The sequence below is a fragment of the Lissotriton helveticus genome, chromosome 12, assembly GCF_964261635.1.
Source record: "Lissotriton helveticus chromosome 12, aLisHel1.1, whole genome shotgun sequence".
In the NCBI taxonomy this organism is placed as follows: Eukaryota; Metazoa; Chordata; class Amphibia; order Caudata; family Salamandridae; genus Lissotriton; species Lissotriton helveticus.
In genome coordinates this window covers 452,643,614-452,669,358 of record NC_136073.1, presented here as the reverse complement: position 1 = coordinate 452,669,358, position 25,745 = coordinate 452,643,614, and the positions used below count along the sequence as shown (strand labels likewise).

At 44.8% G+C, this 25,745-nt stretch overlaps 1 protein-coding gene across 1 annotated transcript in view; it reads right to left on the bottom strand.

Moving 5' to 3' along the window:
- Positions 1 to 25,745, bottom strand: part of NFATC3 (nuclear factor of activated T cells 3) — a 934,632-nt gene that overhangs the window by 134,697 nt on the left and 774,190 nt on the right. The window contains exon 8 of the mRNA XM_078669777.1: positions 18,952 to 19,078. Coding sequence (XP_078525903.1) covers positions 18,952 to 19,078 — 127 coding nt within the window. The remainder of the gene's footprint in view (positions 1 to 18,951; positions 19,079 to 25,745) is intronic.

Sequence of the window (25,745 nt, the reverse complement as noted above, 5' to 3'; positions counted from 1 at the left end):
ATTTATAGCCGCAGGAGTGTTTTCTGCTCCTTACGCGGCAGTCCAGTTGCGGTGCTCTGCGGGGCCACCAGGGGGCGCTCGCGCGTCTCGTTGCTCCCACAGTGCGGCGTCTTCATAGCGGAGCCGCGCTGAGGGAGTAACTAGTCTGCCGGAGCCTGTCCCCAAACCGCCAAACCTATACGCCCTGCGGGGGTCTGTATTTGTCACCTTTCAACATAATTTACGCCCCGCTGGAGTCCGTACTCTTTGCCTTGCTCTGAACTCGCCGGCGGCGAGATTGCACACAGGTATTTTGACGCGCGCTTGGTGGCGGCTGGGACGTGTCAGTTTCATTTGACGGCCCGCGCGCCTGAGGGCCTTGTGTGCGGCCCAATTGCTGGCTCTGTATGCAGCGCAAAATATTTGCAGGTCTTTGATCTGCCCATAGCCCCCAAGTTAGCGAGGGGAGGGGGCCTTCTTTCCTCAGCCTATTTTCACCCCTCTAGTTTGGTTATCGTCTGTGTTCCCTAGCTCTTTTTCCTGGATACTGTCAGGAATAGTTGTGTGGCACTGGTGTTGGGTTTGTGTACCTGTCAGTTAAGGGGCAATGGAGCAGGATAGTTACTATGAGGAGGAAGAGGCGACGCAGTACCTACCTCTGGATGATGATTTCTTCGAGGCGGTAGACACCTCCATTCTTAGATGTGTGACGGAGGTGGTGACCCCCATGGAAGAGCGCTTAACTAACCGCATTATTGCGGAGTGCGCAAGGTTGGCCCAAGCCCACGGAGGCACCCCGGCTCCTGGCCCCCTACCCACCTCGGGGGAGGATCCCCCACCACCCAAGAAGGTTTGCGGGGAAGGCTCCGAAGGGGAGGCGCAGGGGGTGGACAAGGATGCCTTTGAACTCTTGAAAACAGCGTTTCTAGCCAAGTCCGTGCCACCGTCCTCTGTACCTCCCCAGTTGCCGGAACCCACAGTGTCCACAGCACCCCCTTTCCCATCCCAGGACGGGGGCTCCCTCACTGACTCGGACGATGAGGGGTCTTCGCGGTCCTGGCGCCCAGCTAGTTCTTCGGGTACCTTGCCCCAGGATGCCTCTGGCATGCTGGACCCGGATGAAATCATACATCCACGGTCGGCGGCCTGGGCTCCTGGGGACAAGGTGGCCAAGTTTGTGGCCTCCGCAAGCCTCTGGAAAAGGAAGCGCGGGGGTGTCTTAGGGCGGAGTGTCCACGCCCCACATTGGAGGGGAAGATTGCACTGACTCCCGAGTTGGACTCTAAAATGGTGACTTTCCTTGCAAAATACATTAAGGATCCGCGTAAGGGGATAGACCGTTCCTGCCGCTCGTGCCAGGATAGGCTCCTGGACGCCATTGGGCCAATGACCAAGATTTTAGACATGGCAGAAGAGGCGAAGGTAACAGGGTCAGTTATCTCTCCTGAAGTTTTGTCTAGCTGGGTGCAGAGGGCGATAGCCTTTATGGGCAATGCCCACTGCGCCCTGTCGATGGCACGCCGGCGCTCCCTGCTCATCAAGCTGGATCCGAAGCTGGGCGACTTGGCGTCCTTGGAAGCAGGTGCTGTGGCGCAGGGGGGCCTGTTTGGGGACCCTTTTGTAAAAGAATTGGGGAAATTCGTTGCCACGTTCACCTCGCTGGACAAGGTCCAATCAAACATAAAGAGGGTCTTTCAGACCCGTTTTTCCCAAGGGGCTGGTCGCGGGAGTGGGCGCGTGACCGGCCGCGGCGGTCACCAGACCAGTAACAGGGGACAAGGCTCCAGCAGGGGACAATACCAGACCTCAGCAAATTTCAACAACTTTTACCCCACCAAGGGGCAACGTTTCAGAGGCCGCGGCGGTTTCATGAATAACTCCGGCGGGGGTCAGTCAGGAGGTGAGTGTCATCCCAGCGGAGCATGTGCGCATTGGGGGGCGCTTGGCAGAGTTTCAGCATGCTTGGTCGGAACTCACGACAGATGCTTGGGTCCTTCAGACCCTAAAGGGGTTCCATATAGAGTTTTACGACCAACCGTGGCAGGTCATGAGACCGCATCCCATTTCCTTCTCCGTCCCCAATGCACAGCTGATCGACGAGGAGGTGTCCGCCTTGCTCAGGAAAGGAGCCATCTGTCGATCAGCACTGCACCCCAGCGGTTTCCTCAGCAACGTCTTTCTGGTGGAAAAGACGGACGGGGACAACGGGCGGTGATCAACCTCAAGGAGTTCAACGGATGGTTGGTCTACCGTCACTTCAAGATGGAGTGGATCCATCTTTTGTGGGACGTCCTCCTGCCTCAGGATTGGATGGTCAGGTTGGACCTAAAGGATGCGTATTTGGTGCTCCCGATCCATCCTCCTCTTCGCCGTTTTCTCCAGTTCTTGTGGCGGGGTCAGGTGTATGAATTCACCGCCCTCCCATTCGGACTTTCCTCAGCACCTTGGTGTTTTACAAAGGTGTTCCATCCGGTGGTGGAAGCCCTGAGAGGGCGCGGGGTTAGAATGATCATGTATTTGGATGACATTCTCCTCATGGCGCAGTGTCCGAAGACTTTGGTTTCCCAGTTACGGCAGGCGATCTCCCTTCTGCAAGGTTTGGGGTTCGTCATCAACAAGGACAAGTCTGTCCTTTCTCCGACCCAGAGTCTGGTTTTCCTGGGATTCGTCGTGGATTCCTTGAAGTCTTCCTCGAGTCTGCCGGCACGCAAGATGGCCAAAATACGTCACTCGTTGAGGCAGACTATCGCCAGGCCAACGACTTCGCACCGCCAGCTGGCGTGAGTGGTAGGTCTTCTTTCCTCGTCGATTCAGGCGATCTTCCCGGGCCCGCATCACTACCGGGCCTTGCAGCGCTTGAAGGCGCACCACCTCAGGAAGGGACTGTCATACGATCAGTCGGTTCCCTTGTCAGAGGATGCCAGGGACGAGATGGCATGGTGGTTACAGCATATGGAGGCCTGGAATGGCCGGGCAATCTTCGGGTCTACCCCCGATTTGGTAATAGAGTCGGACGCCAGCAGGTCCGGTTGGGGTGCCCGTTGCGGAGAGTTCTCTACAGGCGGCGTATGGTCTGTAGAGGAACAAAAGTTGCACATCAATTGCTTGGAACTCATCGCGGGCTCTTTCACCGTCCGCTGTTGGACCAGGCATCAGGCGACCTCGTGTGTTACTAAAGATGGACAATGTGTCAGCGGTGCAGTATGTCAATCGCTTGGGAGGACCCCGTTCACGGGCTTTGGCAGATCTGGCGATGGAGTTCTGGGAGTATTGCTTGGCGCACCAGATCTCGGTGACAGCGGAGAACCTACGGGGTCAGGCCAATCAAGTACCAGATTGGCACTCCAGACATTTGAGAGATTCCAGCCTGTGGAAGTTGGATCTCCGGGTCTTCCAATGGCTGACCGACCTTTGGGGGCCATTTTCGGTGGACCTCTTTGCATCCCGCCTAGATCATCAGCTCCCACGCTTCTTCAGCTGGAGGCCAGACCCTCTGGCGGAGGCCACGGACGCTTTTCTCCAGGACTGGAGTCTGGAGAGGGGTTACGCTTTTCCCCCGTTTGCGATGGTGGTTCGCACGGCGGCCCGGATCCGCCTTTCGAGGGCAGAGACGGTGGTGGTAACGCCTTTTTGGAGATCTCAAGTCTGGTTTCCAGTTCTTCTGGAATTTTCTTGGGATTTTCCAATCCTACTCGCTCATCTTCTTCTGAATCCGGACGGAGAGCGTCACCACCTCATACTCCAGGGATCGCTCCGCCTCATGGCATGGAGGCTTTCAGGAGACACTGGTCGCTCCCAGGCCTTTCGGGACAGGCTCAGGGCCTCTTGGCAAAGGCCCGGGCGGACAGCACGTCTAAACGGTACAAGTCGGCATGGACCAAGTGGTTGCGTTGGTGTATTCAACGGGATTTGGATCCCATGGTCGCGGGCGTCAGTCCCTTGTTGAATTTCCTGGCCGAGTTGGCTACGGACAGGCTGGCCTACAGATCTATCAACACGATAAGTTCGGCAATTTCGGCAGCTCACTGCCCGGTGGACGGTGCCCCAATCGGGGAGCACCCGTTTGTTTGTAGGCTCCTGCGGGGTATTAGTTTGTCTTTACCCCCCGAGCCGCGTTACTTTGGGATGTTACCTTGCTCCTCAATCTTTTTTTGTCCTGGCAGCCTAACAAATATCTTTATCTGAAAGAGCTTTCGGCAAAATTAGCTATGCTTTTGTGTTTGGTATCCTGCCGTAGGCTCTGATGTTCGGGCTCTGGACATTACAGCGAGGGTTTTTTCCCCAGAAGGAGTTACGTTCACACTTGGTCACCGCACCAAGTCGGATTCCAGGACGATTTCCTACCCGGCCTTCGCAGATGTGCCCAAGCTCTTTGTGGTAAACTGTCTGAAATCCTATGAGGAAATGACAATTGAATTTCGCCCTCCGGGCGAACGGCAACTCCTTATCGCTGTGCGAAAACCGCACCATGCTGTCTCTTCCCCCACGATTGTCAGGTGGGTGAGATGGGTCATGCAGGAGGCGGGTATTGATACGAAACAGTTTGGTGCACATTCTGCGAGAGGTGCGATGGCCTCGAAGCTTTTTCCTTAGGAGCTCAGTTAGAAGACCTTATGCGAGCAGCAGACTGGACTTCTGACTCCACCTTTAAGAGGTTTTCCTTCAAACCGGTGGTGGAGGTTGCTCAGTTAGTGGTAAGTAAGCTTTGAACTAGCATAATCAGAGCCTCCGGTCCTGACATAGAACCGAAATTTGCCTAACATTGTAACGGTAAGTTTCAATTCTATTAAGGACACGGAAGCGAGGATTATCCCTCCCGTTGCACGCTTGGTGCGAACCCTCCCGTACTTACGTAAGTAAACTGTTTTACCTTTTGCAGGGAAATGCTTTTTGCCTGCATTCTAATGTTCTTCACAGATGTGGTGTTGAGTCTGTGAGGGTGGTTTCAATTACGCTCACGAGCTGTCGTTATATTGCAGGACATGATGGAGCCAAACAGGACCAATGAAGGCGTGACTCGCGCGAAGAAAGAGGAAGTCTGCATAAGATGGTGGAGCTTTCTAAGAGTTGGAGACAGTGAGGAAGGACTCCGTTGCAGGCTATCCCTTGGACTTATGGGATTTGATGTTCATGGACTGGGTTTTTACGTTTTCTTATAAGAGCAAATGACGTTTTTTCTGTATGTTATAAGGAAAAGTCATGTTATTGCTTTTCTGGCTGCTGTGTTTTTGATGTTGGATTAAAAGCGGAGAAAGAAAAGCATAATCCTCGGCTCCGTGTCCTTAATAGAATTGAAACTTACCGTTACAATGTTAGGCAAATTTCGATTATCATGTGCTTCCTGCTGCAGCATAGAGAGAAATGGGCTGGTGAAGCAACAGTGCTTAAAGGCTTAAAAGTACACCTCCCACACAAACAACTAGCATGCACACTAATGTTATTTAGAACATTCATTCTTGTAAGCGCTTTTTGTAAAATTAAAAAGTGAATCTTAAATGTTTTTTTTTTTTTTTTTACATTTTCTCAAAAAAAAGCCACTTCTATGATGGCTCAGGTCTAGTTTGCGCTAAATAAAACTAAAAAAAAAAGATTTTTTAAATAGGACATTGCTTGGGTTGCGAGAGGAGGGACCTCCTGCTGCACTTGCGCAGACGCTCTGGTCTCTGGCTAGTATTTTGTAATTAATTAATTTTAATGTTTTATAATCGTGTAAACTGTGTTAACGTGCCATGAAGATGACCGGATATTTTGCAAAGAGACGCATGCTTACCTAAATAGCTCACAATTTTGCAACATCGGCTGACATGTGGACATTTGCCAAGAAGTATTAATTAATTACATTTAAATTAATATTCACTCATCTTAGAGACAGCGCTGCACTGACACCAACATGTGGGATGCTATTCCCAATTTATTATTTAAAAGAATGACCGGCTTGCTGTGCTGTTCCCATGGGGAGCCTGGTCAAGACTGATGTGCATATGGCTGGGTCCAAACTGGGGTTACGTGGCAAGCAAAATAACAATGGATTAAAGCTAGATTTGTGACTGGTACCAAGAGTTTCAACACTCCGTCCATTATTTTATTTTAGACCCAACAGATTTTATTCTATGTTAAGTGAAGACATTCTCAACATGAAACTGTAGCGTTTCTTTTATTCCTCTCCCATGTGGTGTAGAATGTTGGAACTTTACCCACGTAACAATGCTTGTTTTAGTTTAATCTATATGTGCTGACAGGACCGACAGTTGGTTCCTGGAGCTAGCGGTCCTGCTGCGCATCTGGTCGTGAATAAACACTTCAAATCTTACCTTTTGTTGGTCTTCACCACACTTCTATGGTGACGATTCACGACCAGACGGGACCCACCCACGTCTCTTCATCTCGTCGTGTGGCTCTGCCTCCTCTGAATCTTAAGGTTACTGTTAGCAGTCACACTGTTCTCAAAACGGACATCTGTCGCTTTCGCCGTGAGGCTGCTGTGGGACGTCTGTGACTCCACCTGGTGCCGCCAACACTGCTGCTGCCTCCGTTGCTGTTGCTTACAGGGTCTCCTGCCGCCTTAGCCCTGTGGTTGCTGCTTGACTTCTGCAGCTCCTGCCTAGTGCCTGTGCCCATGTTTTCACCCTTAGATTGCTTCCTCCGTCGACATTGTTTAGGACGTTGTCGTGCGGTCACGTGAGTTGTTTTTTTTTCATTTGTCGCTTTATTGTGCCCGGTAACATCTCTGCATTTCCTGGCTTCCACCTATTGGCTACTTTCTGTGCTTTCTTGTGTCATTGGTTGCCTGCTTTGCCACATACGTGCAGGTCAGGCAAGTTCTTCCAGCCTCATTTATAGTCTTCTCCTGCTTCACGTACTTTTGCAGTGTTACTTAGCAACCAGGACGCCCTATGTTGATTTGCACTGAATATTTTCATCTGTCTTCTTCACGTTATCCCCAGTTATACGCTGATTCGCACAGCTAATTCATTGCTTGAACATTGATTCCCACAGTTGTTCCTCATATTTTCATCTGATTTCTTCAAGTTAACGCCAGTTTTTTTTCCTTTGGGTTAATCTGTGCAGGTTCTTCCACGCTGGTTCGCACCGCTAATTCATTATTTGAACACTGATTCGCACAGTTGTTTGTGTATTGTATGCTTCATGCTCATCTTTGCTTCGGTTTACTTTGTGCAGGTTCAATACACTGATTCGCACAGCATGTCATTGCATATGGGCTTGTTATGTTTGCACTTTGTTTTCCTTCACAGAGTTTGTGCGATTTCATTACAAGACCGGAGGCTACATTATGCAGTAACTTTTATTGCTGCTCAAGATATGCAGCCCTTTAAAGTGTAATAATTACATTATAAATAAACATTCCAAACAGCATAACAAAGTGCCATAGCAACCAATTATCTCTCTCTTTTATTCGCTGCTCAACAACAACTTCTTCCTATCTCCCATATTTGGTGTAGTTTGATTTATATGAATGATCTAAACTTACTATTTTTTCACAGTTTTCTTGGCTTGGTAAGTAACCTCTTAGTTTATGGACTAAAAAGCGCTTATTAGACAACTTTACCTTTTTTTCCAGGTAAGTTTCTTTCTTTTACTCACCCTTCCAATTTATGGTTGGGCTCTTTCCTTTCTTTCCTTTTATATATGCTGAAAACGTTATGGAATAGATTGTTTAACATGTGACATATTGTTTAACTTGTGACATCCGCTTTTAACATCGCGGAGACTGACTATTGACACAAACCATCTCTACCGGACGATAGACAAGCTTTAACTTGAGCGTGTCTACCTCCACTTTCCACCGATACGGAGATTATCTCTCCGATCGCTTTTAACCTTTTCCACAGTTAACTAAATATGACCATTGTTTAAAGATTTAGCCTTGTTTATCTTTAAGTAATAACATTTACCTCGAGATTATTCCCTCTCCCGCGACTAAGCTGAACACGCGCTGCTCTTCCGGGTTTGGGAAATGTAACCCGCTCGCAAAAATGAGCGTGAGGTATGCTTTAGACGCCTCGCCTAGGGAATCGCAAAGAGAAAATTACAGCCTGTGTGAGGCTGAAAAAGAGGCTGTTTTCAGCTTGCACTGTGCGTCTCAATGCCAACGCACAGCGCAGAACTAACGGACGGTCTGTTTTACCCTTTTCTAGGCGAAGGGGACTTGATTGACAATATTTAGAGACTTGTAAAGGAATTTAAGTCCTCGCTAGGACTGTATTTTTTAAGAACATCCTTGCTAGGAATATATTATATTATTTTCTTATAATAACAAAAAAAAAGGGGGGAAATGTCCGAGAATGGTATTGAGGGTACTAGTGAGGCACCTCTCACAGAGAACTCTCTAATGAGTCTCTTTGAAAAACAACTAAAGTCCTCCCTAAAGGAGGCAGTTGAAGCGGCTCTGTCTAAAAGAAAAAGGGATACCCCTCAAGAAAACACAGTTTCTTCGGATGAGAAGGATCCTCTTCCTAAAAAAGATGGTAAGGTCTTAAAGAAGATGAAACATCTTGAAACTCAGGGTCGCCTTCGCGCTTCAAGCAACCAAATCCTATTTATAGGTAGCCCACGCGCTACAAATGAACCAGAGATTGAGCGACCTTCATGGCGCAAAGAATACAGGTGCTCTGCGCGGCACAATTAGACAAGGTGTCCTTCACGGCACAAGATACGTCATCCCCTATGATGATGACAATTATTTGTCCCGTACTGATGACATTGATGAGGCTGACGAATACGTTTTTGATCCATTAGAAAAACTTGATGACCTATTCGATGAGTTTTTGAATCAACCCTCCACCTCAGGCTCCATTAAAGGCCCATCAGGGGTGGAGATGTTTAATCCCTCAAAAATTACTCATCCTAGAAGTTCTGACTGGTGGCCCTTGACCACATAGCTAAAGTTATTAAAGTTTGGATCAGAAAGGCGCTTGAGAGGGACTCACGAAACCTAATGAGGTCTGAATGCCTTCCTGGACAACAAGGCAGGCATGACCGCTATCCTAGACCCTAAATTATTAACCTTCCGTTTTAAAACTGGAAGGGACCCTCACATAAGGGTCTCGAACGCTGCCTTAAACAGTGTCAGGATAAATATCTGGACACGTTCGGCCCTCTGGCCAGAATTCTGAACCTTGCAGAAGAATCATCTATGAATGGTACTTCTGTTGACGCCGAAGTCTTAAGAGGATGGAGTCAACGTGCCCTATGACTCCTCGGTAATGCCAATGCTAGTCTCACATCCGAAAGACGAAGAGGCATTCTGATGCGAATTAACCCAAAATTGGGGGACCTAGCCAATAAAAATATTGAGGGCGATCCTAATGGACTCCTCTTTGGCGAGTCATTTATTAAGATTCTAGGGAAATACGTGTCCACCTTCTCTGCATTCAGCAAAGCCCAAAGTAATTTGAGACGAATGTTTGTGGGTAGATTTTTTGGAAGGGCTGACAGGGCAGGACCGGCAGCCAGCTGAGGGTACAACAGGTCCTTCTTTCAACAGAACCAGCGTGGCTATGGAAGATACTTCAGAGGGAACAACTCTTTCTTCCCTCAGAGAAGCCGCAACTACCGCACTTGAGGAGGTGGAAACAACCGTGGAAGATTCCAAGGACAAGGAAATCAAGGTAACAAATCCTCCTTTTGGTTCTTTCCTCCCAAAGGTAGGGCGGAGGCTTGCTATTTACAGCCAAAATTGGTTATCATTAACAAGCGATGCATGGGTACTGGAAACTATAAAGGTTTCAAAATAGACTTTGTTTCTATTCCTCACCAAATCTTACCTCCCAAAGAACTTATTCTGGTCAAATGTTAGACAAAGGGGCAATTTTCATTGTCTCAAACACTGGCCCCGGCTTTGTGAGCACAAATTTTCTCGTGAAGAAAAAAGACAAGGGTTGGTCTCCCGTAATAAATCTAAAGCTTTTGAACTCTTTTCTTGTGTACAGACACTTCAAGATGGAGGGTATCCATCTTCTGAGAGACATCTTCCAAGAGAAAGATTGGCTCATAAAACTAGATCTCAAAGACGCATTTTACTATCCCTATGGATACGGAATCTCAGAAATATCTAAGGTCTGTATGGAAGGGTGTGACCTACCAATTTCGCTGTCTTCCCTTTGGTCTCTTCTCTGCTCCTTGGTGTTTCACAAAGATCCTGAGACCTGTTGTGGCTTCTCTAAGGAGAAGAGGAGTCTGTTTGATTATCTACCAGGACAATATCTTATTGATGTCCCAAAGTCAAGAGGAACTTCTTGTCCACATGAAATGGACTGTAGAGCTTTTAGAGAGTTTAGGATTCATCATCAATGTAGAAAAATCAGTCAGGACTCCTTCACAAAATCTGGAGTTTCTAGGCTTTCAAGTAAATACATCTTCAGCCCTATTACAATTCCCCTTTAAAAAACTTGCAAAAATAAAGAAAGAGGTCTCTTATGTTTTGTCCAAAGATTTGGTGAGTTTGAGGGAACTAGCAAGAGTAGTGCGACTCTTATCATCCATTCAAGTGATTTCACCAGGACCGCTTCACTACAGAGCCCTACAGAGATTAAAATCAGCGATTCTGAAGAAAGGTCTTTGGTATTCAGACCACATTCCACTGTCTCCGGAGGCTCGAGCCGACCTCCTTTGGTGGTGGAAGAACCTACACAGGTGGAATGGGAAAGCAATAATCGGAAATACTCCGGATCACATTTTGGAATCCGACGCGAGCAATTTAGGCTGGGGTGCCAGATTAGGAATGTTAAAAACAGGTGGGAAATGGTCCCAGGAAAAACTCACTTTACATATAAATTGTTTAGAGATGATGGCGAGCTTGAACGCTCTCATGAGTTTCAAATCAATTCTGAAAAACAGTGTAGTGCTGATCAAATTGAACAATTTTACAGCTGTCTCTTACATCAATCGTTTGGGGCGAGCAAGATCTATGATTCTGGCAAATATATCCAAGAAGATTTGAAACTTTTGCTGGAGTCTGAAAATAATACTGAGAGCAGAATTCATTCTGGGCCACCTAAACACAAGGGCGGACTGGAATTCAAGATTCCTGAGAGACTCAAGCGATTGGAAGCTGATTCCTCTTATGGGGCCCATTCGAAATATATCTATTTGCCAGCAGACTGACCTTCCAGATAGATCAATTTTTCAGTTGGAGATTAGACCCCATGGCAAATGCGGTAGACGCACTTCTCCAATCTTGGAACATTCTCAGTTATTATGCCTTCCCTCCTTTCGCTCTAATTCAGAGAGTTCTTCTCAAAGTTCGATCAGAATGCTGCCGCTTTGTTCCAATTACTCCCTTTTGGAATTCCCAAATTTGGTTCCCAGGTGTGATGGAATTGACGATGGAAGTTCAACATCCTATTCAAGGAAGTTTAGATCTCCTTCAGGGTCTAGAAGGAGAAATACATCCTCTTCTTTTAGAAGGAAACATGAACCTTCTTGCCTGGAAGATTTCAGGGGTTCTACAAGATACTCAGGCCTTTCAGGAGAGGCTAAAAGCCTTTTGGATGAGTCATGGGCTCCAGGAACAAGGAGAAAATATACCGGTGCTTGGAAAAGATGGTGTAGTTGGTGCATGGAACGGGATATGATTCCCGTGGAAGCACATGTGGTAGAAGTAGCACACTTCTTAGCGGACCTTTTTAATTCAGGACTTTTTTTATAGAACAGTGAATTGCTATAGATCAGCAATTTCTGCAGGACATTCTTTGTTAAACGGCTTTTCTATTGGTACCGACCCCTTGGTTCATAGAGTAATGAAGGGTATAAGACTTAAACGTCCTCCTAAACCCAAATATAGTTCCTTATGGAACGTAAACCTTGTTTTCGATATTTTTTCATCCTGGCCAGACAATTGTTTCCTTACAAGGAAACAGTTATCCATTGAATTAGCTACTTTATTTTGTCTTGTATCTTTTAGAAGAGTATCCAATGTTAAGGCGTTGGAAATATGTAACAGATTTTACTCCCCTGATGGAGTATTGTTTGAAATATGGAAAAGGACCAAGACCATGTCTGAGAACATTTTCTACACTTATTTTTTGGATTTTCCCAAACTATGTGTTGTTAGATGCCTGAAAGTATACGAAAAGGAGTATTTTTAGACCTTGCAATGAAAACCAATTATTAATTTATTTTGCCAAACCCTAAAGGCAATCTCTTCAGCTACAATTTCTAGATGGGTAAGAACAGTGATGTTTGAAGCGGGAATAGATTTGTCAAAGTTCGGGTCACACTCCTCTCGTGGCGCTATGGCTAGTAAAGTATTTTGGGGTGGGGGATCCCTTTCTGATATTCTGAAAGCAGCAGATTGATCAAATGCCTCAACTTTTGTAAAATGTTATCTTAAACCTATTGAACATGTAAGCAATGTTGCATTGAAAAGCTTTGAACTTGCATGATGTAGCCTCCGGTCTAGTAATGAAATGACGATTCTCCAAATATCATACAGAGAATCTTGATTTCATTAAAGACAACGGAGGCTGACATTTTCCCTCCCACCACTCTCTGGTGGATGTTTTAGTAAATATGTATTTTATGACTGATTGCTTACTCTTATTATTAATGTCTTTGCATTTAATCTTTTGCCTTTTCCGGGAAAAAGTATTACCCATTTACTTTTCTTTTCAGATTAGGCTTCCTTATAAGCTTTTTAATATGATGTAAGAAGTTGAAGCTACAGTTACTTTTCTTTGCAGCTCTAAGAGAAAGATAATTGGTTGCTATGGCACTTTGTTATGCTGTTTGGAATGTTTATTTATGATGTAATTGTTACACTTTAAAAAGCTGCATATCTTGAGCAGCAATAAAAGTTATTGCATAATGTCAGCCTCCGTTGTCTTTAATAAAATCAAGATTCTCTCTATATGATAATTGGAGAATCATCATTATTACATGCTGACTCGCATAGCCTTGCATTCCTGTTTTACTTTCTTTTTTTTTCCTTTTGTTTTTGTGTATATTTCTTTGGATTTTCTGATAGTTTACATTCTTTCTCTTTGTTCCTGCGCTGATACGCACAGCTTTTATCCTGTAATTGGCAGTGTGTTGTGAATCAGCATTATTTCTTCATTATCATTCCAGATATGGCTACTGCTACTCCTAACATCACTTTTAACCCACCACAAGAATTTTTGTGTGTTCCCGGAGATCCACCAGTTCCTTGCTTACAGTGGAAGGAATATTTTGTGAATTATTGAATTACTATTGACCATGCTAATAAGTTGTCAGCAGAAAGGAAAACAAGTTTGTTGTTGACCTCTTTAGGTCCTGAAGGCTTAAGAATTTATAGTCAATTGAACAAAGAAACTGTTGGTGATGAAAACGTTTTCAATGAAGCCATTAGGCATTTAGATAATTATTTTCTCCTAACATTTGTATTGGTATTACTCGTTTTAAGTTTTTCCAAAGAAAACAAGATAAGAGTGAATCCATTTATGAATATGTAACTGCTTTTAAAAAAAAACTTGCATTAGACTGTCATTTCGGGGTCATTCAAGAAGAATTAGTTAGGGATCAAGTAGTAATGCATGCTTATGATGCGTCTATACAAGAAAGATTGTGGATTAATGGTGATAATCCTCTGAAAGATGTTCTTGCTGTTGCTAGGAAGGCGGAAATGTCGGGTAGGTATGCCAAAACACTTAAGAATGATGGCCAGTTGTCTGAGCAGCAGGAGCCTGTTTCCCTGGGTGCTCACTAAAAAGTCCCAAGTTTTTACCTCAGATAAATCTTCCAACAAGAAAGATGGAAGCAAAAGTAAAAAAGAACTCAAACGTTTTTGTTGTGACAGTAAATATCATTTAGCCAATGATAGGAGATGTCCATCAATCAAACAAAAGTGTACTAACTGTGGGAAAATTAGTAATTTCAGCCGTGTTTGCACTACTTAAAAGTTTAGAAAGGATAAAGTTAAATGCATTGCGGAGGGTGCACTCATCGTCTCATGATGATAGTGATGATGAAAATTGCAAAATTCGAAATTTGAAAGAAAAAAAGTGGTCCTAACCATTTCTTGCAGAGATGACTCCAGTAAACCTATGTGCTTGATGTCTATGGGCGGGTTTAATATATGTATTGCTGCGGATTCTGGTTCACCATTTACCATTGTGAATGAATCAATTTGGTCCAATAAATTTGTTGATAAGCTTGGTCTTAATTTAGTTGATGCTGACATTGCCCCTGAGAGTTACACTGGTGACTCTATTGAATTGCTGGGTTATAGAAATCTCATATTCAGGTTCAATAACAGACAGGCTTTTTGCAAGATGTAGGTTTCAAAGAAAGGTCCTTCTGTTCTTGGATGGAAAGATCAAAGAAAATGTAATATTATTTTGGATCCTAATGGCGTTGAACAGGTGTTAGTTTTGGATGAGGGTGAGTATTTGGGGAAACAAGTATGTGAAGAGTTTCCCGATGTCTTCTCAGGCAAATTAGGCAGTGTTCCTGTATCAAACAGAGATGTAGTGGAGAAGGAATTGGAGAGGTTGGTCAAAGGATGACGTCATAGAATCCATCCAGTCCGTGGAATGGAGATGGTAAAATCATTTTTGGGACTTGTCATTTTTTTTCTCCAAATTTGAGGAAAATGTTTCAAGTTGAACTTTCCACAATAGGCAACTTTTGAAATTAAGAGCGAATTTTGAGTGGTCTCCTGAATGTCAAAAAGAGTTTGTGGCTATCAAAAATGCTATTTCTTCAGCTCTGGCTTTGCAGGGTTTTGATCCTTTGTGAAAGAATGTGATCACCACTGATGCTAGTGGTACTGGCATCGGTGGGGTTCTTTCACAAGTGGGGAACATGGTTGTGAATGTGTTGTTGCGTATGCGTCAAGGTCGTTATCTCCTGCTGAATGTAAATATGCTGTAAATTAAAGAGAAACTCTTGCATGTGTATGGGCTCTCGAACATTTTCGTAAATGTGTTTGGGGTAGAGATGTTAACATCAAATGTGATCATAAACCTTTAGTCAAGGTTTTGTCTAATGTTGGCATGAATAATGTTTCATCTAGACTAGCAAGGATCTCCATGAGGTTATTAGATTTCATTTATAAAATTGAATATTTACCTGGGAGAAAAAATGCTTTTGTGGAATTTTTATTGCATTTGCCAATTCAAATGGTTGAAAACCATGATGAAATTATGGAAAACGTTCAGTTAGCCTGGTCGTGGGACCATGGTTTGGAATCTTTCACTAAGGATGAGTGGATTGAAGGGTGTAAGAAAGATTTAAGATTTGTGTTAGGAGAGAGTGGCTGAATTTGTGAGTAATGGTTGGCCACGCAAAATGGAGGTGAAAGATCTCAAGGCGTTCTGGGAGGTCAGAGATGAGTTGACCATTATTGATGGGAATATTGTGAGAGGCGAAAGGTTGGTTCCAACTGAAAATTTGAGAAGCAAAATAATATCTCTATGTCACGAAAGACATTTGGGTATTATTAAAACAAAATCTATTGGGGAAAAGTAGGTACTGGTGGCCCAGCATGGACATTGAGGTGGAGAGAGTTGTAAAAGAGTGTAGTACATGTTTGTCTGCTGACAAAACCTTTAGAACTTTGAGACCCCCCCCACCCCCCCATTAGTGATTTTATGTGTCCCAAGTCTTCGTGGGAGCACATAGCGGTAGACATCATAAGTCCTGATGGACATTCTGGAAAATGTGTAATCTCTCGTGCACGTTTTTTCTAAATGGCCTGTTGTAAAGATTATTAAGAAATTGGACACGGATACGGTCATCACATTTTTTGATGAAGTGTTTCTTAATGAAGGAACCCCGGTCATCATCATCAGCGACAATGGTGTACAATTTATTTCTGATGTTATGATACAGTATTTGAAAAAATGCGGCATCAAACACAAAACGACCTTGTTGTACAATCCTAGTGGCAGCTGTCTTGTAGAACGTTATAACAGAGTTTTGAAGGGTGACATTCAGTTGGCTTGTAGGGACAACATACCCTGGGAGACTCAAGTGTTTAAAACGGTCTGGTCATACAGAGTTTCAGTGGTTGATTCCACTAAGTTTTCCCCTTTCAAACTCATGAGGGGAAATACCAAATGGTATTCATGTTGGATCAAAAGATTTAGTGATGTAAATTGGTCTTCCTCTGAAGTAAAAAACAATCTGTTACTTAAACATGACAAATATAAAAAGTTTTATGACACTAAGTAGAATACCAAACAGATCAAGCTTTCTGTGGGTGAGTGGGAAGAATTAAGAAACCTGGTTTTGGAGCCAAAAATTAGATCACATTTTTTTAACCTCAACGTGTTGCTGAATTGAGGAAGAACTCTGATCTTAGATAACGGTAAATGCTGGAATTTCAAAAGAGTTGCCTTATGTGAGCAAGTTAACATGGAAAACATCAGTGGGGCAAACGTTGTTCAGAAGGAGATCGTCATAAGCAAAGGAAAAAGAAACATCAAACGTCTGATTGCTTTAAATGATTATATCCGTGATTAAGCTCTTTTTCTCTTTATTTGGTGCATGCATAACTTTATTGTATTTAATAATGTTTTTTTTGTGTTTTTTTATTTGCAAAGAGGGAGATGGTGTAATGTTCCTTTTATTCATGTTCCCCGTGGTGTAGAATGCTGGAACTTTACCCATGTAACAATGCCTGTTTTAGTTTAATCTGTATGCGCTGACAGGACTGACAGTTGGTTCCTGGAGCTGGCGGTCCTGCTGCACGTCTGGTCATGAATAAGCAGTTTAAATCTTAACTTTTGTCAATCTTCACTACAGAAACTATGGTGGGGATTTATGATTTTGATTAGGATATCATTTTATACAAACACATTACGTTTAGGAGCGACAACCTGGACTACAGCAAGAAAAGAGGAGGAACCTTTGGAATATATTTCCTTCGTTTTATTATGATGCCCATCCCAGTCAACATGTCGATATTCTTTACATATTATAATTGCATTTATATAGCGCTTATTACTCTTGACGAGGCGTATCCCACTGAGCATTATGGTGGTTACTTCTGATATACTGCCAGCTTTAGCATAATCAGAACATCCTTAGCCTAATGTGACCATAACTTTAGCCAACCCAGCATATTATGTGTAGAGGAGTATTATGGTAACAGCGCTGGCATAAAAGAGGCCAAGGTATAGTAATGGGACTGCAAACCAGTGATCAGTTTGACACACTGTGCCTGCCCGTCGCATAATTGTTGCCCTCCCTGGCATGCAGCTGCCATCTTTGGAGAAGCGTGGCTCAGTGGTTAGAGGCGGCAGACCCGGATGCTGAGATCGGCCGTGGACCAGGGTTCGATTCTCCGCCTCGGCGGGTCTCGGGCTCAAAAAATTCCACGGACTCGACAATTCTCGCTCCGGTGCCTACTCGACTCACGGGGTCACACTCTGCGACTCTGGGCAATAGCTTGCTTAATCTCCACTACGGCCCCTCGCGGCGGGATGCCTGGCTTTCACCTTGTGGATACCCTGCCGGGGTATCTCACAGGGGAATACCAGGACGGGTTCCCTAAGCAAGCGCCTTGATACCTTCGGGTGATACGTGCGCTATATAAGTCGCAATACATTTACATACATACATACATACATACATACATCTTTGGCACCTACGGAACACCTCACATGTGGGTTTATAATCCAGAACATCTAATGGCCACCTCTGCTTCTCGTGGGCATTCCCGGATCATGACAGAGCAGTCCATATGGGGGGCTGTAGATATCTGTAGTCAAAAAGTCGAAGGTGATATTTTGGGGTTCAAACATGCACTGACCGACTGAAAACGAACAGTGCTATTTTTGGACAAAATACCTATTTCCAGGCAATGACTCTGTATTTGTTTGGAAGATTTTTATCTCAAATTGAAAACTGTGTGTTTGGTAAAAAACGTATATTTTCAAAAAACGTTAAGCCAGCGCTTCTATAAAAACGGACTGCTTTTCCTTAATATTCTTAAAATCGATATGCAATTTTAACGGTAACATGGATTCTACTTTAAATGAATTGGAGATGTAAGTTGATTACTGGATTTTTATTCCTTATCTGTGCTTTTATGATCTATATTTAATGGATCGAATAAAGATTGTATTGATTGATGCTTTATGTGGCGATGAGACTCCTTGACAATGTTTCCTTGTTGTCAGCGGACACGTGCCTTTATGAATGTTAATTCACGGCGAACCAGTTAATCCTTTAGGTAGGTATAGCTATTTAAAACTTAAATTACTTGGTGTTCAGGAGGGCACTTGCTCCTTTGAAGTGTCATGAACCACGTAGAAAGCACCCGGTCACTACTGCTGTATTGAAGCCTGAACTGGAATGGCACGTTTTAAGTCCCACCTGTATTTAAGCATGTTTTAGGAAGAGAAAACACCAAACTACATTGGATGAATTTCAACACCACTTCGAGGCAGCCTTTTACGCTTCAGTAGTTCCAATGGACGCTAGACGCCTCTGCTTTTGTCAGGAGAGTACAACGCTTTATAACCGTATTTTTCTTCCGAGTAGCAGAGATAAATGTACACTAATTTGCTTTTTGAAATTATTTATTTTGATTTCCCGTCAACCTAACAATATCTAGCATATACTAAAACAAGTATACGCTAATTACAAGGCACTTCCTCTCAACATTTATTTATCCTTTCAATTTGCACTTCTCCAAAATTTTGGATTTTTTACTTTCAACCATTCTAACTTGATTATTTGTTATCAACGTGATCGGAAGCTATAATCGGTCAAGATCCAACTAATGTATTCATCAAAAATCGAATTAACAATAACCCTTTAAAAACACTTTCTAGTGTTTTGAATTACAACACCTAATCTTAAAACCCCCTTGTTTCGTCGTGTCACAAGCAATACTGGAATTTAGGAACGGCATCTACACCGTCTAACTCCCATATAAAAACACTTTTACAAAGAGAAAATGAGCAGACAGAACAAACGAACCAAGTGTTATGTTTTTAGGAGTAACCTGATGAATAATAGTACCTGGTGTGTAAGTGAAACGTTGAGACTGGCTTCTTTTCCTCTTGCCGTTGCATAGGTAGAACTGCACCTGGACAGCAGCTGTCACGGTTTTGTTGTGGTATGGCGGAACTTCCAGCACAATGGTGGGCTAAAAAACATGAAATATAAGCAGACATTATATCCTTGCTTTTGTTAATTCACCTGTTCGATACTGGAGAAAGCAGACGTCAACCAAAGACTCACTACAACTCCTCTGTCCTCCCGCGTGCCAGGAAGTATTACTTTAAGAATCGCTGTCATCAACAGAAGTGTGGAAAACTGCAGCCACCCTCTCAAACATTCAGGGGTCCCATTCAGCCCACGGCCAATATCTAGGAGATACGTGGAGACTGCAGGAGGCCCCATCATTTTGCGTTATGCCACTGCCGATATTTAATATTTTACACATTTATTGCAAACGCTTTGAATTAAAGCAGCCGAAAAACATTCTTTTCGAAAAATTACCCATAACTGTAGGCACAGGACAGCAGTCACGCTGCTTAAATCACAGGGGTAGAAAGGTAGTCAGTAAATGATAGGAGATTCTGATCCTTCAAGGCAGAATGTTTTAATTTCAAACAAGCATTTGCAATGCAATAGGTCTCGCAGTTGAGAGTTTGAGCTATTGGCATTGTAAATGGCAATGCCTTTTATTTACGTGTTGGTTTTTAAAACATAAATGAAAGGCATTGTCATTTACAATGCCAATAGCTTAAACTCTCGCAAATGCGAGACCTATTGAATTGCAAATGTTTGTTATTAATTGGAAGATTTACTGCTGAGGCTGCTCACACTCGTCAGTGTAGTGCGCGAGACAGTGAGTGAAAACGTGTGAAACGCCATTCGAGTGGTGTCGCCTGGGCATGCAGGGATTCTGGGCAAATCTCGTCATCTTCCCGTACCTAAAACGAAAAATTGTTACTTACCTGTAAACAGGTGGTTCTCCAGTATTGGTGTCTTTCATAGATTCACATGCTTGAATATTCCCTGTCGTCGGAGTGGGAGTCCCACGGTAAATAAAATAGCAATAATATAATATATATATATATATATATATATATATATATATATATATATATATATATATATATATATATGCAATAACATAAAACCTGAAATATGTACCAGTAAAAAGGCATAACCTGCCTACACATATTTCTACATAGGAATGCATGGGAAAGGAAAAAAACATATGCAGTCTATCCCTGTGATTATGTTGGTCCAAACTGCAGCCAATCAGGCAACAGCAACCCTCTAGAACCTTCTCCTCAGAGCTCAGCACCTCAGGTTTTCGTAGCACAAGAGTGACCCAAGAGTCTATGAGGAGAAGAGAGCCTCTGAGGGGAGGAGGGAGGGTCGCATTTGAATCTATGAAAGACACTAATACTGGAGAACCACCTGTTTACAGGTAAGTAACAATTGTTCTTCTCCAGTATTAGGGTGTCTTTCATAGATTCACATGCTTGATTATAGAATAGATAGCAGTCAGCACCAAAGAAAAGTTTCCATAGTTACAAAGCATAAAAAGAGACTGAAAATCATATGTATAGAGTAAATATATATAGCAAACAGTCAATAATTACTTGGAAACCAAAAGGAGGAGGGTAGAACAGAGGCTCACCTTATTGAAAAAGATTACGAAGCACAGCTTGTCCTACTGCGGTATCCGCTTCATTCATGGCACCCAGACAGTAGTGTTTCGTGAACGTGTGCCTGCTGGACCACGTGGCTGCTCTGCAAATCTGATGCAGCGGGACACCGGCAAATAAGGCAGTAGAGGACGCAATTGATCTGGTAGAATGGGCCCTCACCGAAGATTGCAGAGGTTTACCTGCCTTTTGATGGCAGAAAGAAATAGCCGAAGACACCCAACGGGCTATAGTAGGTTTGGTAACTGGACGCCCCTTGTGAAAACGTCCATATGCCACGAAGAGTTGGTCAGATTTGCGGAACTGAGCCGTTCTGCTGATCTAGAACATCAAGCACCGTTTGATGTCTAAGGAGTGCAAGCGTTGTTCCGCAGGAGACTGTGGGTTAGCAAAGTAAGTCTTCAGAATAACAGGTTCATTGATGTGGAAATCTGAAGGTACTTTAGGTAGAAAAGTAGGGTTAGTGTGAAGCACCACACAATCTGATTGAAACTGAAGAAATGGTGGATTGATCGTAAATGCATGAATGTCACTTACTCGACGAGAGGACGTTAATGCAAGGAGAAGAGCAACCTTCCAGGTGAGATACTTGAGTTCAGCTCTATGTGTTCGTTCAAATGGCGTTTTCATTAATTGAGCTAAAACAATGTTAAGGCGCCAAGCAGGAGGAGGGCGCCGAATTGGTGGAAATTTACGAAATAGTCCTTTGAAAAATTGGCGTATTATCCTAGAGGAACAGAGGGAGGTGGAGCCATCGTGGCGGAAGCGTGAAATTGCCGCCAGAAAAACTCTTAAAGTGGCATGAGACATTGCTGACTGAGCCAATTGAAAGAAGAAAGGGAGGAGCTGTGCAGGCGTTGCACGTATGGGATGACACCGGCAGCAGCACACCAATGGCAGAATCGTTTCCATTTCAACTTGTAAGTCTTTATAGTTGAAGGAGCTCTGGCCTGAGCAAGGATGTCTCGACATTCTTGAGGAATGGCTAGATGTGCAAATTCGCAGTGTTCAGGTTCCAGGCTGATAAGCTCAGAGAAGAGGGGTCCGGATGGTAAATTAGACCCCTGTCCATGGAAAGAAGATCCATCCGAGGATGTAGAAGGATGGGCTCGCACTGGGACAGAAGAAGCAACTCCGAGAACCATGCCTGGCGTGGCCACCTGGGAGCAATGAGAAGGATGTGGCAGCGTTCTATCCGTATCTTCCAGAGCACCCGAGGCACTAGAGGGATCGGAGGAAAGGCGTAAGCAAACAGATTGGACCAGTTCATCAAAAGGGCATTGCCCTGTGACCCTTTGTGGGGATGCCTACTTGCGTAAGCTGGGCATTTCCGGTTCTCTGGTGTGGCAAAGAGATCCAGCGTCGGGCGACCCCAGCGACGAAAGATCATTTCGAGTGTTGGTTGATTTAGCTCCCACTCGTGGGTTGATGATCGGGACCTGCTGAGGGAATCCGCCAGGAGGTTGGATATCCCTGGGATATGAACTGCGGTGATTGTGATTTGGTGCTTGAGTGACCAGTCCCAAATTGACTGTGCCAGTCGAGACATTACCGGAGATTTTGTTCCGCCCTGCTTGTTTATGTAATGCATGCAGGTTGTGTTGTCTGTTTGTATAAGGACAGACTCTCCTTGCAGCACGGGTTGAAAAGACTTGAGCGCTAGAAATATAGCCATGAGCTCCAACTTGTTGATGTGCCAGGCCTTCTGAGGCAGAGTCCATTTTCCTTTTATGGACAGGTCCTGGAGGTGTGCACTCCATCCCTCCAAAGAGGCATCCGTCGTGAGCGTGAGATCTGGAGTGACTGATAGGAATGACATCCCTGCTGCAAGATTTACTGGCTGTGTCCACCATTTGAGCGCTGTTTTCATGCGAGTCGTGACACAAATTAGATCGTTGAAGGATCCGGTGACCTGACGCCACTGTCCGTCTAATTCTTCTTGAATGGGACGTGTCCGCAGTCTGCAATGTGGGATGAGTGCGATGCACGATGACGCCATCCCCAGAAATGACTTCAGCAGTCGAACTGAAACATACTGCTTTGATAGTAGAAGAGATACGAGACGAAGAATCCTTTGTCGACGTTCCAGGGACACAAATGCTTTTGCCAGCGTGGTATCCAATGTGGCCCCTAGAAAATCCTTGAAAGGAGTAGGGCGTAATTGGGACTTTTATAGGTTGAGAGACAGACCGAAGGAGCGAAACACCCTCTGACAAAGGGAGGTATGGCGAAGCAGTTGTGCGCGAGACTGCGATTTTAGGAGGCAATCGTCGAGATTTGGGAATATCTGGACACCTTGGAGGCGTAGATAGGCCATTACAGGAGCCAACATCTTGGTAAAGACTCGAGGGGCGGACAGAAGGCCAAATGGCAATACTCTGAACTGGAAATGTTGTTGCCCCACCTGAAATCGCAGGAACTTCCGATGACGTAGGAGTATTGGAACATGGAAGTAGGCGTCTTGGAGGTCGATAGTAGTCATGAAATCTCCGACTAAGAGCAAACGCAAGATCTCTGTAAGCGTTAGCATACGGAAGGATTGACTCTTGAGATATTGGTTTAGCGCTCTCGAGTCCAATATTGGTCTCCATTCCCCGTTCTTCTTGACGATTAGGGAAAAACGGGAATAAAACCCCTTACCTCTTTGAGACCTTGGCACTACCTCTACTGCACCCTTCTGAATCAGAAGGTGAACTTGTTGGACCAGTTCCTTGAGGTGCGGAGGTGGCGGTCCGGAAGGTGGAGTTGGAGGAGGGATTTTGACGAATTCCAATGCATGGCCTTTTTCTACAATGTCTAGCACCCAACGGTCCATGATGATGGAGGACCATTGAGAACCAAACAGAGAGATTCGACCTCCAACCAGCTGAGTTAAAGGCAAAGTCATTTTCGTTTATTAGAAGATCCTCTGTAAGAGGTCTTCCCTCTATAGGTCTTGGCTGGCTGTTGACGAGACGACTGCTGTCGGTTACTGGAGAAACGCTGGTTGCTTTGGTTATAGGAGCGATATTGATTGCTTCCTCCTCGAAAATTGGAATTGGTGTCTCGTCCTCGAGCACCCCGAAAGGGCTGTTTCTTAAATTGAAAAGTCCCCAAGGCACGTGCAGTGTCTGTGTCCTTCTTTATAGATTGTAACGCCTCGTCAATGTGTGCTCCAAAGAGTGATTCGCCATCATATGGCATATCGAGAATTTTTGTTTGAACTTCCTGACGGAAAGAGGTGGAGCGCAACCAACCTTGCCTACGTGAGACAGCCGCTCCAGCGAGCTGTCGGAATCCAGTGCATGCTACATCTACTGCACAATCAATTAATTCTTCAGATGTTCTTTCACCTTCCTGAAGAAGCTGCAATGCTTCCGCCTTGGAAGCATCCGGAAGTAACGCCACATAGGCGGACATATCTGCCCAAACTTGACGGTCATATCGACCCAAGAGGGCCATAGCGTTAGCCACTCTCACCGTAGTGGACGACATCGACGAAAACTTGCACCCTATAGCATCAAGGCGACGGCCCTCACGGTCCGGAGGAGCTGTAATAGTAGATGCAGGATTCCGGGATCCCCTCTGAGCTGCCTGTGTAACAACTGAATCTGGCTTCGGCTGGCGAATGAGGCATGCTGGAGATCCGACCGGCGCCTTATATTTCTTTTCCAATCGTGGTAATTGGGCAGGCAAAGAATTTGGCGTCTTCATGAGTTTCACCCCTTCAGCCCAGATGAAATCTATAATTGGAACAGTATGAATCTGTTTGAATGGTTGGCTCTTGAAATCATAAATGAAACACTCTTCCTCCCTTTGAACTCGTGGTAACTTAAAACGCTGAGCCGCTCTGTCCATCAACTGATGGAAGCTTGCAATATCCACCGGAGGAGAAAACCCTGGCGTCACTTGAGATGGGGATGGTGTTTGTGCCCGATAGTCATCCCACTCCGCCATATTATCATCACCATCCACATCTGTAACCTCCCCATCTTCTCGTTCCGGAGGGTTCTCCTCGTCATCATCAGGATACACAATTGCGTGCACTTGAATTGATGTGTGTCGCTGAATGGCAGCAGGTGGTGAAGGTACTGAAGGAGCAGCTGGTGGCTCCGTAATAGGGGTTAAGACTGAGGGAACTGTAGGCACTTGTGGTGATGGTGGGAAGCGTCGATTATAGATGTCCAACATACTTTGAAGGTTCGAGATCAGCGACAAAGGTAACATCGCAGTCGGAATTTGCGCCTGAACCTCATCCTGTTGGCCATACTGCTCGTCCTCATCATTACTGAACTCCTGACATTTTATAATTAAATCTGATGGACTACGAGCCTCAGAGAAAGCTTCATGGACATCCTCTTCAGACTCCTGATCTGAGTCTGTAGCAAACAAAGGAAGGGAGGTTGAACCATACCCCCTTTTTGAAGAGTGTCAACATTGGCCAAACTGCTGGAAGATAGTGGCAATAAAGGTAGAGAGGCAAATGTAGATGGTACTGTCTTTTCTACATTTTGAGATTCCCTCGTCGATGGCAATCTTTCCGTCGACGGTGCTGTCGGCAGCATAGACGATGCTGCGGTCTTTTCAGTTTTATTTGACGAAACTGCCGTCGACGGTGACCTCGTCGATGAGGCCCTTGTCGATGGTGACGTCGTCGACGGCAATGGTGCCGACGACGGAACCTTCGTCGATGTAGACGTCGACGGGACCTTCGCCTTCATCTTCGTCGACGGGACAGTCGTAGACGGAACACTCGTCGACGGAATACTCGTTGACGGAATACTCATCGTCGAACGCATCGACGAAACCAACATCTTAACACCCTTCGTCGACGATGAACGAACTGTCGACGGCGGAGGTTTCTTCGTCGACGACGATGAAATTGGAATAATCGACGACACAGTCTTAGAACTGAGAATTACCTTCATCGACGACGATGACGTCGACGAAAGGGCTGTAGACGATCCAGAAGCAAGCGTCGTCGTGACCGTTGTCGTCGATTTTGAACCAGAGACAGCCAATCTCGTAGACGGAACTGTAGATGACACCGTCGTCGACGGAAAAACAGTTTTCTTCACAGAAAAACCTGAGTAAGATGCAGCAGGAGCCTGAGAGACAGGTCTCGTGGGCCCATAAGTGGTAGGAAGT